General features: G+C 50.6%; 1 protein-coding gene across 1 annotated transcript in view; it reads right to left on the reverse strand.

Moving 5' to 3' along the window:
* Nucleotides 1-10,756: 10,756 nt before the first annotated feature.
* Nucleotides 10,757-13,924, reverse strand: part of TXNRD3 (thioredoxin reductase 3) — a gene marked incomplete at both ends in the record, with an annotated part of 31,665 nt that continues 28,497 nt past the window's right edge. Inside the window, 3 exons of the mRNA XM_080718228.1 lie at nt 10,757-10,819; nt 11,340-11,474; nt 12,519-12,614. Of these exons, the coding sequence (XP_080574354.1) occupies nt 10,757-10,819; nt 11,340-11,474; nt 12,519-12,614 (294 nt within the window). The remainder of the gene's footprint in view (nt 10,820-11,339; nt 11,475-12,518; nt 12,615-13,924) is intronic.

The following is a 13,924-nucleotide window of genomic DNA, read 5'->3' on the forward strand; positions in this document are numbered from 1 at the left end:
AAGGAAAACAGTACCCTTGACTACAGGGCAGTCTTGTTATCGCTGGTATGATTCCCCAAAGAAAATTAAATGCAATACAGTAACCTCCACTAAAGGGCAGTTTCGTTCTCGCAGAAAATATTCCCCCCCCAAAATAAAATGCAAAGCAGATGCCTCAACTACGGGCAGTCATGTTCTCGCTGAGATAATCCCCAGAGAAAAGTATAATGCAAAAAATTAACTCCACTAGATGGCACTCTTGTCTCTGAGATGATCCCCAAATAAGTGTAAAATGCAAAATATTAACCTCACTAGAGGGCAGTCTCGTCACTGAGATGATCCTTAAAGAAAATTAAATAAAATACATTAACCTACACTAGAGGGCAGTCTCGTTCTCACTGAGATGATTCCCCCCCCCAAAATTATAATGCAATACATTAACCTCCACTAGAGCGCAGTCTCGTCACTGAGATGATCCCCAAAGAAATTATAATGCTAAACATTAATGTCCACTAGAGGGCAGTCTCGTCACTGAGATGATCCCCGAAGAAAACTAAATGCAATACATTAACTTCCAATTAGGGCAGTCTCGTCACTGAGATGATCCCCAAATAAATTATAATGCTAAACATTAATGTCCACTAGAGGGCAGTCTCGTCACTGAGATGATCCCCAAAGAAATTATAATGCTAAACATTAACCTCACTAGAGGGCAGTCTCGTTCTCACTGAGATGATTCCCCCCCAAAAAATTATAATGCAATACATTAACCTCCACCTGAGGGCAATCTTGACACTGAGATGATCCCCAAAGAAATAATAATGCAAAACATTAACCTCCACTAGAGGGCAGTCTCGAAACTGAGATGATCCTCAAAGAAATTATAATGCTAAACATTAATGTCCAGTAGAGGGCAGTCTCGTCACTGAGATGATCCCCAAGAATATTAAATGCAATACATTATCTCCACCTGAGGGCAGTCTGGTCACTGAGATGATCCCCAAAGAAATAATAATGCAACACATTAACCTCACTAGAGGGCAGTCTCGTCACTGAGATGATCCTTAAAGAAAATTAAATACAATACATTAACCTACACTAGAGCGCAGTCTCGTTCTCACTGAGATGATTCCCCCCCAAAAAAATTATAATGCAAAACATTAACCTCCACTAGAGGGCAGTCTCGAAACTGAGATGATCCCCAAAGAAATTATAATGCTAAACATTAACCTCCACTAGAGGGAAGTCTCATAACTGAGATGATCCCCAAAGAAAATTAAATGCAATACATTAACCTCCACTTTGGGCAGTCTTGTTCTCGCTGAGATGAACCCCAAAGAAATCATAATGCAAAACATTAACCTCCACTTGAGTGCAGTTTCGTTCTCACTGAGATGATTTCCCCCAAAGAATTATAATGCAATATATTAACCTCCACTAGAGGGCAGTCTGGTCACTGAGATGATCCCCAAAGAAATAATAATGCAAAACATTAACCTCCACTAGAGGGCAGTCTAGTCACCGAGAAGATCCCCAAAGAAATTATAATGCTAAACATTAATGTCCAGTAGAGGGCAGTCTCGACAATGAGATGATCCCCAAAGAAAATTAAATGCAAAACATTAACCTCCACTAGAGGGCAGTCTCGTCACTGAGATGATCCCCAAGAATATTAAATGCAATACATTATCTCCACCTGAGGGCAGTCTGGTCACTGAGATGATCCCCAAAGAAATTATAATGCTAAACATTAATGTCCACTAGAGGGCAGTCTCGTCACTGAGATAATCCCCAAAGAAAATTAAATGCAATACATTAACCTCTACATAGGGCAGTCTCGTCACTGAGATGATCCCCAAGAAAATTATAATGCAAAACATTAACCTCCACTAGAGGGCAGTCTCGACACTGAGATGATCCCCAAGAAAATTAAATGCAATACATTAACATCCACATAGGGCAGTCTTGTTCTCGCTGAGATGATCCCCAAAGAAATCATAAAGCAACACATTAACCTCACTAGAGGGCAGTCTCGTCACTGAGATGATCCTTAAAGAAAATTAAATACAATACATTAACCTCCACTAGAGCGCAGTCTCGTTCTCACTGAGATGATTCCCCCCCAAAAAAATTATAATGCAATACATTAACCTCCACCTGAGGGCAATCTTGACACTGAGATGATCCCCAAAGAAATAATAATGCAAAACATTAACCTCCACTAGAGGGCAGTCTCGAAACTGAGATGATCCCCAAAGAAATTATAATGCTAAACATTAATGTCCACTAGAGGGAAGTCTCATAACTGAGATGATACCCAAAGAAAACTAAATGCAATACATTAACCTCCACTTTGGGCAGTCTTGTTCTCGCTGAGATGAACCCCAAAGAAATCATAATGCAAAACATTAACCTCCACTTGAGTGCAGTTTCGTTCTCACTGAGATGATTTCCCCCAAAGAATTATAATGCAATATATTAACCTCCACTAGAGGGCAGTCTGGTCACTGAGATGATCCCCAAAGAAATAATAATGCAAAACATTAACCTCCACTAGAGGGCAGTCTAGTCACCGAGAAGATCCCCAAAGAAATTATAATGCTAAACATTAATGTCCACTAGAGGGCAGTCTCGACAATGAGATGACCCCCAAAGAAAATTAAATGTAATACATTAACCTCCACCTGAGGGCAGTCTTGTCACCGAGATGATCCCCAAAGAAAATTAAATGTTAGCCGGGCGTGGTGGCGCACGCTTGTCATCCCCGCGCTTGGGAAGCGGAGACAGGAGGATCGCGCAGGTTCGAAGCCAGCCGCGCGCTGGCTTAGGAGACCCTGTTTCCAAATAAAAATGTAAAAATAGGTCTGGGAGTGTAGCCCGGAGATAGAAGGGCTTCCAGGAACCCAGTACCACCAAAAAAAAAAAAAAAAAAGAAAATTAAATGCATTACATTAACCTCCACCAGAGGGCAGTCTCGTTCTCACTGAGTAGAAGCAAGCCTCTTCCTTCTGAAGCTCTGGAGTGGGGCCATTCCTAACAGAAGAGGCTGGTGGTCAGATCTGGGTCCCGAGAACCATCCTCCCCTGAGCATAAGAGAGGGGTACTGTAGCTTTTCCCTGATATGGCCTGGTTTCCATGTTTGCGTTGAGCTTTATGTTGTCCACATTTAGAAGGTGGAGATTTGGACAGTCCTATTCCCAGCCCTCTCTAAGGAAAGGGTGGTTTTAGCTGTTTTCAAAGCCCAGATTTGGGGCCGCATTCACTCTGGCTCTTAGTCTGATCCCATGTGAGAGGTTGTGACTTAAGTTGTGCCCAGAGCTTGTGAGACCGCCTGTGTAACCTTTGCTAAAGCATTCCCAAACAGGTGGGGACTGTCTCTAAAACCCTGAAGCTGCACTGTCCGAGTATACCAGGCAGCTTCCATGTTATCAGGATCAGATCACTCAAAAGCAAACAGGTATTATGAATTCATATGTAATGGGATGCAGAAAAAAACATCTTTAATGTCCAGCACAGTAAACCCTTTAGATCCACTTGGTATCTGAGTCAAAATAGTAAGTGGATCAGGAACTATCGCATGTAACAGAACGACGGCCCCAGCTGCCCTCAGGTCTTGAACCAGCTGATATTTCCCACTTGGTTTCCAACACTGGGAGGATGGGTTTGTTACGCAGACAGAAGCAGCGGACTAAAGGACCATATTTAAACCAGTCAGAAGCCGGGTGTGGTGGTGCGTGCTTGTAATTCCACTATGTGGGAGGCCGAGACAGGATGATCCAGGTTCGTGTCTAGCCTCAGCCACTTAGTGAGGCCTTCTGCAACTTAGTGAGACCCTGTTTTAAAATAAAAATTAGAAAAAAATGGTCTGAGTGTGTAGTTCAGAGATAGAATGCCCCTGGGTTCAATCCTCAGCAACACACACACACACACACACACACACACACACACACACAGTTGTGAGCATTTCAGTAGGGTGGTCTAACCCAGGTCATGACAAATGAAAACCATCTCATGGTTTCCTTGATAACAAAAGAAACACAGAAACCCAATATTTCAGAATGTCATGTTGTTTGACTTTCTTTCCTTTATACACTATCCACACATATCCAAATAAACAGGCCAAAGAGCAAAAACATGATTAATCGTTCTGAAGCCAGCAGGCTGGCTCATCTTAAGGGAACCTATCTATCGCCAAGTAATCAAATATCTACTGCCCTACCATGCAGCGACTTCAAAACATTGGTATGTTTTTCAGTACCGAGGAATACCAGTGGACTCATCGTGACATAGCTACGGACCACAAGAACCTGGATAAAATAAAATAGATCATCATTAACTGTAAGTAATGCGTAGGAGATACTGCCATCCAAAATGGAAACGACCACGGGGCAAGTCACGAGCACAGGATGGGCCAGGGGGCCCTTGGCTCCTGGAGAAAGGCCGGTGTGAAGATGCTGGGTCCGCCTCTTAGGCCCAGGTATCCACTGGAGAGAGCCATGAGTCCCGCCATGAAGGACCCCCTGGAGGTCAACCGTGTGGAAACGGGGTGCCGGAGGAGGTAACTCAGGGGTGAGGGAGAGCAGGATTCAGCGACGTCCATGAGATGGTCTGAAGTCAAATTGTGAGTAGCCATGATGGTGACTAAGAGGCCACTACTGAAGGATGTACGGAACGCCCATGGGAGAGGAACGCAACGCGGGCTGCGCTGTGAGGATGTCTGTTTGAACCTTGCAGAGGATGAGGGCCTGGAGGACGCAGGTACACACGGAGCGGCCCCGCATCGACCTATGTATGTGGACATCTGATCTACATGTCGTGTCACCCGCCTCTGCCCCGGAGACGTGAAGATGTCCGTATGTCTAAACGCATAGACTAGGAGCATGGCCAGGTGGATCAGGGCCAAGAGACCGATGGGCAGCTGGTGGGTTTGGGCTTGTGCCCGAGGAAAGACGACAGAACGTGGAAGAGAAGGAGGACGGTGTGGGCCAGGATTCCCAGGCCAAATTCGGTGTGTATCATTCCTCCTAGGTTAGTAACACTGGACAGTTTGTTGTTTTGACTCATCTTATGGGGTAAAACACATATAGTTAACGTCTGAGGAGGAAAGCAAGAAAAAATGTCTTTACAAATGTGACCTTCACCAATCTCAACACGACTTGCAACTAGAGAAATATGCGGGTCCATCCGGATGCACGCCCCATAGAATCTTAATTCCGCCGGGCGTGGTGGCGCGCGCTTGTCATCCCCGCGCTTGGGAGGCGGAGACAGGAGGATGGCGCAGGTTCGAAGCCAGCCGCGCTGGCTTAAGAGACCCTGTTTCCAAATAAAAATGTAAAAATAGGTCTGGGAGTGTAGCCCGGAGGGAGAAGGGCTTCCAGGAACCCCAGTACCACAAAAATAAATAAATAAACAAACAAACAAACAAATAAAAATAGGGCAGGGGGTGTAGCTTGGAGGTTGAATGCCCCTGGGTTCCTAAAAAAATAGGGTTTAGATGCCGGGCATGGTGGCCACACTTGTCATCCCCGCGCTTGGGAGTCAGAGACAAGAGGATGGCGCAGGTTCGAAGCCAGCCGCGCGCGCTGGCTTAGGAGACCCTGTTTCCAAATAAAAATGTAAAAATAGGTCTGGGAGTGTAGCCCGGAGGTAGAAGGGCTTCCAGGAACCCCAGTACCACCAAAAAAACAAACAAACAAACAAACAAACAAAAAAAAACAGAGAGAGAGAGAGAGAGAGAGAAAGAAGAATCTTAATTCCAGGCCGCGTCATCCCGAGTCCATCCCTTCCCTCAACCCTCCATCTCGGCTGGGCGAGGCTGTCAATGGCCTCGCCATGGCGCGCTCAGCGGCACACCGCTGTCTTGTTCATTCTCATAGGAAACGCTTCCCTCCTGTCACCTCACGGCTGAGATTTTCTGAGATTTCCGTCTGCCTCATCTTCGTTGTCAGGTGCATATTACTATCGCCACATCTCCGGTGGGTGTGAATGCGGCTTATTGCAGGAAGGTGTAAATGTGATCCTCCTGTGGTAGAAATGGCCACCGATATTTCTACCGATATGTTTACCCTGTTGTATTTATTTCTACATAAAATATTATTAGTATACTAACATAGCAAATACTGAGGGATGTCAGCTGTGAAGCCACACTTAACTGAATTTCCAGGCAAGTCCCCCAAGCTCCGTCTCATCCAGCCTCGCAGTCCCGGCCCAGTGCCATCTTGGGGATGTGGCGGGAGCGACGTGCTCTGCTGACCACAGAATGGTCAGGAGGTCCTCAGGGGTCACCCTCAGGGGTGGTGCACGGAGGTGGTATTTGCAAGCCTATTTGTACCATGCATTTTATTTTTAAAATCGCATTTTTTAAATTTTTTATGGTGCTGGAGGTGGAATCCAGGGGCCTTCTGTCTCTGAGCTGTGCCTCCAGACCTATTTTCTATTGTATTAGGAAACAGGGTCTAAGTTGCTGAGCGCCTCACTCAGTAGCCGAGGCTGGCTTCGAACCTGCGATCCTCCCGTCTCAGCCTCCAGAGTACAAGCGTGCGCCACCACGCCCGGATAAAGTCACATTTTCTACACTAGAAAAAAAAAAAAAAAACATCCTGTCTTCAGAAAGACTTGGCATTTTGTATATAACGGTGGGAATCTGAAAAAAGATATTTATGAACATAGGTTTGTGGAAAAGGTCTCACTTAGGAAGGCTCACAGAGTGGACAAACGAGGAAAAACAAATTATTTATGGAGTTAAAATGCAAAAGGGGAACCGACCGCAGCCTTCCTTCGTTAGAGTTGGGCGTGGAGGCTACGCTCAGAAGGATAACGCGGTCACGACGCCTTCGTCTTCTTTACTAATGCAGATTAAGGTCTAGTTGTGTTAGAATTTGTTCCAGTTCTACAATTTCAGGCCCCGCGGACCATCCTGTGAGACATAACATCATTAGATTAGCCCCGAAGTAATCATGGCAGATTAGAACCGGGCACTTGGGCTGTGATCTTTCTGTATAAAAAGGATAGTAAGTACAGCTTCAGTTTTATTCGGCTGGGAGAATATTTACCGTTGTTTCGGAATAAATCTTCAGAAATATTAAGAGAAGAGAAAGTCCTTTTTAACTTATGGAAACAGGAAATCTCAGAGATGTTACATTTCATTACCGGGAAACCCACACACTGGAGGAGAACCTCTTTCCCTCCTCAACCCCAGGGGGAAACAAGGGGCAGGCCTGGTTCTCTTGTTCAGTAGCTTTGGCCTTTTTTGCTTATATTATTTTCTGTATCTTAGCAGCAAGAAAAATTGCTGAAATAATAAAAAGAGAAAGTTTGGAGTTTTCTAAAGGAAAAAAAAAAAAAAAAGCTAACCGGAGACCAGAGAGAACAGGGTTCAATAGCCCTCCATAAAGAAAGATCTGGAGACTGTTTTAAGTGTGATTCTATTTCCTGCCTCGGTTCACAAGCTCAAAGAGGAACAATAACAACCCCACACACACACACAAAAAAAAAACCCGCCTAAACAAACGATGTTCCTGCTAGATCTGATAACCGCACTTTTATAACATAGGTGAGATATTCTGCCATGACCATCAAACCATGTCAGCTACACTGAGTGGTTCAAAGACCGAAAATTCCTTCTAATTTTTGTAATTTGTATCCACTCTATTTCAAGCAAAGACAGCGCTTTATCAACTACGAAAACAACTGCATCAATTCCCCGAGTCACATACGGGAGGAACTTAATGATAGGAAAAATAGTTATCAACATTTCTATAGCAATCATTTTGGGGGTTTTGGGGTGGTGTGTGTGTGTGTGTGTGTGTGTGTGTGTGTGGTACTGGGGGTGGAACCCAGAGGCTTTCAACCTCCGGACTACACTCCCAGACCTATTTTATACTTTATTTGGAAACAGGGTCTCACTAAGTTGCTGAGCGCCTCACTCAGTAGCTGAGGCTGGCTTCGAACCTGCGCCATCCTCCTGTCTCCGCCTCCCCAGCGCGGGGATGACGAGCGTGCCCACCGCGCCCGGCAGTGCACATGTGCCTTTGGTTTAAATAAAATACGGAATTATGCTTTTGATGTTTAACCTACTGACTGTTATAGGAATGCATGAGAAAACATGGAAAATTAAAGCCCGCGTCTGTCCGAGGTACCATGAAGGTGTTCTCCGTGGGTCCTCAAGAGTGCCACGTGAGGTGGCTTTCATTTGCCATGGTCTGGCGACCCTACTTTAAAAATGTGATGACTTATAATGCTTTCCAGTGATTCAATTTCTCACTGGAATGTATTTTCCCAAAATAGACGTATAGCTATTTATGATCACAGAATATCATCACGTAAACCAATAAACACAGACACACAGAAACCAGAAAAGGACCTCGTGTGGCGAATCAAACATTTCTGTGTACGCCAATGCCCATAAATATTTGGATTAAAAAAAAAATATATTGGAAGACAGCATCCCTCAGGAAATGTGGGCCTGCACGCAGGGCCTGGGGCGCAGCCGCGGCCTCTGGCGCCACCGTGTGGTTGGAGGAGGAAACGGCGCCATTGAGCTCAGGGAAGGAGGCGCAGGGGCAGGATGGAGGGAGCTGTCTTGTGGTTTTGGAATCGTTCCGAATGGCCATTACGGTTTTAGCCACCTCCGCGGGCTGGCGGGGGAGCATCCACCCTCCCTGTCTGAGGGAGACTGAGCCTCCCGCTCCCGGGGGCGCCGTGGACCGCGAGGGGCGGGCGATGCTGCTCCCACCTGCATCCTCTGACTCCAGGACCCCCTGGTCCTCAGGCGGCCCGCCTCGCGCCTGCGCAGTGGGCGCTGCGCGCCGGCGCCCTCGTGCGGTCACGCTGGGCACGGCAGGCGGCGGCCCGGAGTCCCAGCTCCCTGAAGACGCCTGGGGACTTCTGAGGACCCTGGAGGTTTTAAGCATCAGAGGCCAGGCCTACGTCCCAGAGAGCCTGAGCTTCGGATAAGGCCGGTGTGGGCTGCAGAGAGGGACTGAGTAACAAGAATCGAAGCCAGATTGTGCTGCCATCCCGGCGCTTGGGAGGCCGAGACAGGAGGATAGTAGTGGGGTCAAGGCCGGCCTCCGACTCTGGTGGGCACCTTGGATACCAAGAAGCAGAAAGGCAAGAGGCCTGCCTCTCAGAGCCAGTGCTTGGGAGGCTGAGACAGGAGGATGGCAGGTTCAGGGCCAACCTCCGCAACTCGGCACCGTAGCAAGACCTCGTTTCAAAATTAAAGAAAAAAAGAGAAAAAAAGGAGCCGGGCGTGGCGGTGGCGCACGCTCGTCATCCCCGCGCCTGGGAGGCGGAGACAGGAGGATGGCGCAGGTTCGAAGCCAGCCGCGCTGGCTTAGGAGACCCTGTTTCCAAATGAAATATAAAAAATGGGTCTGGGAGTGTAGCCCGGAGGGAGAAGGGCTTCCAGGAACCCCAGTACCACCAAAAAAAAAAAAAAAAAAAAAAAAAATTACAAACATGTATTCGTTCACAGTTTCTGGGAGCGGAGTGGGGGGTCACACTGGGCGGATTTGGCCAAAAGTCTCTGGGGGGAGCTGGAGCCGCCGGCCCAGGGCGGGCTTGGCCTCAGCAGAGTCCAGGCGAACACCTGAGCTTCCTGCTGACCGGACGGTGGACTTCAGCCCTGCCCCGTGGGCGTCCTGAGCGGGCTCCTGACACGATGGCTTCCTCCCCCAGGGCAGGAGGCCAAGAGCCGCGAGCCTCACCGGGCCCTGGGCTCATTCTTACTTTTTACTTGGTCCTGGGGGTTGAACCCCGGGACGTTCTGTCTCTGAGCTTCACCCTCAGCCTGTTTTGTTTTTAATTTGGAGACAGGGTCTCACTAAGTTGCTGAGAGCCTCACTAAGCGGCCGAGGCTGGCCTTGAAGCCGCGACCCTTCTGTCTCGCCGCCGGGCACTGGGATCCAGGCGTGCGCCATGGCGCCCGGCTGCTGGTCCACGCTGGCCGCGGACCCACCATGGGGGCTCCAAGACGCGGTTCCCAAGACGGGGGTCCCACACGGAGCCTCCACAGCAGGTCCACAGGAGCCCTCGTCCAGCTGCCCGTCTGCCCACTAAGGCCTGGATCCCACGGAGGCGCATCTGTAAGAGGAGGCCTCGACGCGACCCCACTCGCCGCGCAGGAGCCTGGAGCCCCGCCAGGGCCTTTCTACCTTCACACCCAGCCCTATTTTATTTCTCGTTTAAAAACAGGGTCTCAGTTGTTGAGGCTGGCCTTACACCTCCGATCCTCCTGTCTCGGCCTCCCAAGTACTGAGTTACGCGCGTGCAGTACCACGCTACCGTGAAATAGCTTGTGCCTAGAAAACATTTTTCCCAGTTTGAAAAGAGACTGCACACAAGAAGTATGGCATTGAAGACTGTATTTTAATGTGACTGGAAGTGAACATATAAAAGAAACACGCGGATTGGCTCTCAGGGGAGACGCTCCCGTGTGCAGCGGCACTGGGGACGTTCAAGGCTTCGGCTCGGCGAGTGCCCGGACTGAGCCTGGGACGGCGGTGACTGGGGCCCGAGCCAGACGCCACCACAGCCGTGCCTCCAGGGCCACCTCCGGAAAACGCCACCTGAGAGCCAACCTGGCACCGAAAAGGTGTTTGGCGGGGCAGATGTGCCAGCACCTGGAGGGTGCAGGGCGTCGGGGCGTGGAGCCTGGCGCGGCGTCGGCCCTGGCTCCCCTCGCGGCTGCGAGCCAGGGCGTCAGGGAGGCAGGCGGGCACCTGCCGCCGCTCAGGTCGGCGCACGGACGCGGGGCCTCGGCCCGGGGCTAGCCTCAGCAGCCCTTCTGGGTGATATCCAGGCCCGACGACTTGCTGATCTCCAAGGAGGTGAAGACCTGGCGGGGAAGATGGCGGGGAGGCACGGTGGGCCGCTGGAACCACAGCCTGCAGCCAGCCAGCCCGCGCCCGCCAGCCCTGCACCCGGAGGCTGAGACAGGAGGGTCGCAAGGCTGTCAGCAACCTGGCGAGGCCTTCTCAAAAGAAAAAATGAGAAGGGCTGGGGTGTACACCGCTCAGAGGTAGGATCAACCCCCAGGAGCAGCCAGTCAGCCAATCAATAAAAATGTACAGTACAGCCGGGCGCGGCGGCGCACGCTTGTCAAGCCAGGACTCGGGAGGCTGAGACGGGAGGATCGCAGGTTCGCGGCCAGCCTCAGCTACTTAGTGAGGCCCTCCGCAACTCAGTGAGATTCTGTTTGAAAATAAAAAGTAAAAGGGCTGGGGGTGTAGCTTGGAGGTAGAATGCCCCTGGGTTCCATCCCCAGCACCAAAAATAAATGCGTAAATAATGCATAATACAGTTCTCAGTAAAAGGAAAAGCCGCGCCGTGCCTGCGCATGGCCGCCCGCCGCCTACCTCCCCGCAGGTGGGGTGGATGCCCACTGTGCTGTCCAGCTGCTGCTTCGTGAGCCCACACTTCATGGCAGCCGCGAAGCCCTGCGTGATCTCGCCCGCATTCGGCCCCAGCACGTGAAAGCCCAGCACTCGATCCTTAACAAAGGGCAGAAACAGAGAGAAGGGGTGAGCGGGCCGAACAGGAAGGAAACGTCGACGGCGTTCCGGAGGGCGCGGTGGCAGGGGCCTGGAATCCCAGGACTCGGGAGGCTGAGTCAGGAGGATCACGGATTGGAGGCCAGCCTCAGCGGCTGGGGAGACCCTGTTTTGAATCTTAAAAGAAAAATGCTGAGTGTGGAAGCGCATGCCTGTAATCCCAGTGCTTAGGAGGCTAAGACAGGAGGACTGGAGGCTCGAGGCCAGCCTCAACAATTCCTGTTTCAAAATAAAAAATAAAATCGGTGTGGGGATGCAGCTCAGAGGCAGAATGTCCCTGGGTTCAACCCCTAGTGCGAGGGAGGGCGGGAGGGAGGCCGAGGGACGAGGACCACAGGTTCAAAACCAGCCTCAGCAACTTGGTGAGCCCCCATTTCGAAATAAAAATAGTAGTAACTTCTTAAAACGGGCCTGGGTGTAGTCTGAAGGTTACACACTCCTGGGTTCAGTCCTCACATAAAGGGTTCAACCCCAGGAGCACAAAACAAATAAGTGAATTAATTCATTAGATTCACAGCAGCTCCGGCGGGAAAGGGCTCGGCTGTGGCGCGGAGCAGGCGACGTGCCGTGACGGGCCGCTGGGCGGACCCGCTACACGAGCCGGGAAACGCTCGTCGGAGCTGCTTCCACTCGGATTTCTCAGAACAAGCGATTCACCCGCTGCAAGAGGGAGTTCGCTAGTCTGACGGAAATTCCTGACTTGTGCGGATCTGGATTACGGCGCAACCTGGGAATAATCCTAAGGCTTCAGGTCGAACTGGAAATGTGGACGCAGCCCAGGAAGGCCCCAAGGTCGCGCCCGTCATCCCCACACTTGGGAGGCGGAGGCAGGAGGATGGCAGGATTGAGGCCAGCCTCGGCGACTTAGCGAGACCCTGCTTCCAAGTGAGAAATAAAGAAAGGGCCGGCGTGCAGCTTGGAGAGAAGGCGCCCGGGTCCAGTCAGATGAAGCGACAGCGGCTCGGCTCCCGGCCCCCCACATACGCGGTCCAGCTTGTTGCAGATTATCTTTGCGTAACAAGTATTGTTGTCTCGGCCAGCGACTGTCCACTCGAGAGGCCAGAACAGGGTGTGGTACACCTGCGAGTTGAGAGGGGAGGGGCCGAGGTCAGTGTCTGCGGAGCCATCCAGAAAACAAAATTCTCTAAAGGCGAGTCTTCGTAAGGTTCCAGGAATTTAGAGTCTGAGGGTCCGACGTGATCGCCTGGAGGGGAGGGAGCGCTGGAGCCGAAGCTCCTGGGAGGGAGCTGCAATTCCAGTGGGCATGGCTCTGTTTTGCTCTATCATTAGTTAAAAAATAAATATATAAATAAAACTTTTACCGGAGCGGGGCACGGTGGCGCACACCTGCCATGCAGGACCTGCGAGGCCGAGCAGGGCGACCGCAGGGTCACGGCCGGCCCGGGGAAGGTACGGAGCCCCCGCTCCGGAGGCACAAGGCCCCGAGTTCAATCCCCAGCACCACAAAAAATAAAGTCAGGATGGCCTTTCAATTCCTCGTTCTTGCTTTGACCCGTTTCTGCTCCCTCCGTTCCCCAGGATCTTGGAAGGCCTTGTGCCCCGTGTACACATCTGGATTCTTGTGGAATAAAGTTCTAACTTATACCTACTACTTCTCTCGTTCCCCGACTGTATTCTTCTTCATTTGCTAGACAGACAGAATTTAATCTTTCTTTCTTTCTTTCCTCCTTTCTTTCTTTCTCTCTCTCTTTCTTTCTTTCTTTCTTTCTTTCTTTCTTTCTTTCTTTCTTTTTTTTGTGGTACTGGGGGTGGAACCCAGAGGCTTTTCTCCCTCCGGGCTACACTCCCAGACCTATTTTTATATTTTATTTGGAAACAGGGTCTCACTGAGTTGCCGAGAGCCTCGCTAAGTAGCTGAGGCTGGCTTCGAACCCGCGCGATCCTCCTGTCTCCGCCTCCCGAGCGCGGGGATGACAAGCGTGCGCCACCACGCCCAGCTGAATTTAATACCTTCCGTTCACATCTTTTGTTGGTGCCCTGTAACCCCCAGCACGAGGCTCACGGGGGCAGCATCCTCCCTCCTGGGCCTCCCGCCCCAGCCTCCCCTCTCCCGCTCTCACTGATCCGAAGCCCCTGCGTTTGCTCTCTTCCCTGCGCCCCTTCCCTTTCTCGGCCTGACGATCCCAGAGCACCTTCTCTAGAGCCTCCCATCTCCTGCCTTCTTGCTGGCTAAGGACGGTTCCAGGTGTGTTCGCAGCACGGCTGCTTTATCCCCGGCTGTGGACAGACACCGAGCGGGTCCCAGCCCGTCCTCCTGGAGGACCCTCTGCACCCGCCCACCGCCCTCACATCCTCGCCCGCAGCCAATCAGCAGCCTCCATTCTCCCCAGCCGGGAATCCAGCTTCCTAGACTAAAAAAAACCCTTGGA

The sequence above is a fragment of the Muscardinus avellanarius genome (assembly GCF_963383645.1).
Source record: "Muscardinus avellanarius genome assembly, chromosome: 22".
NCBI classification, from domain to species: Eukaryota; Metazoa; Chordata; class Mammalia; order Rodentia; family Gliridae; genus Muscardinus; species Muscardinus avellanarius.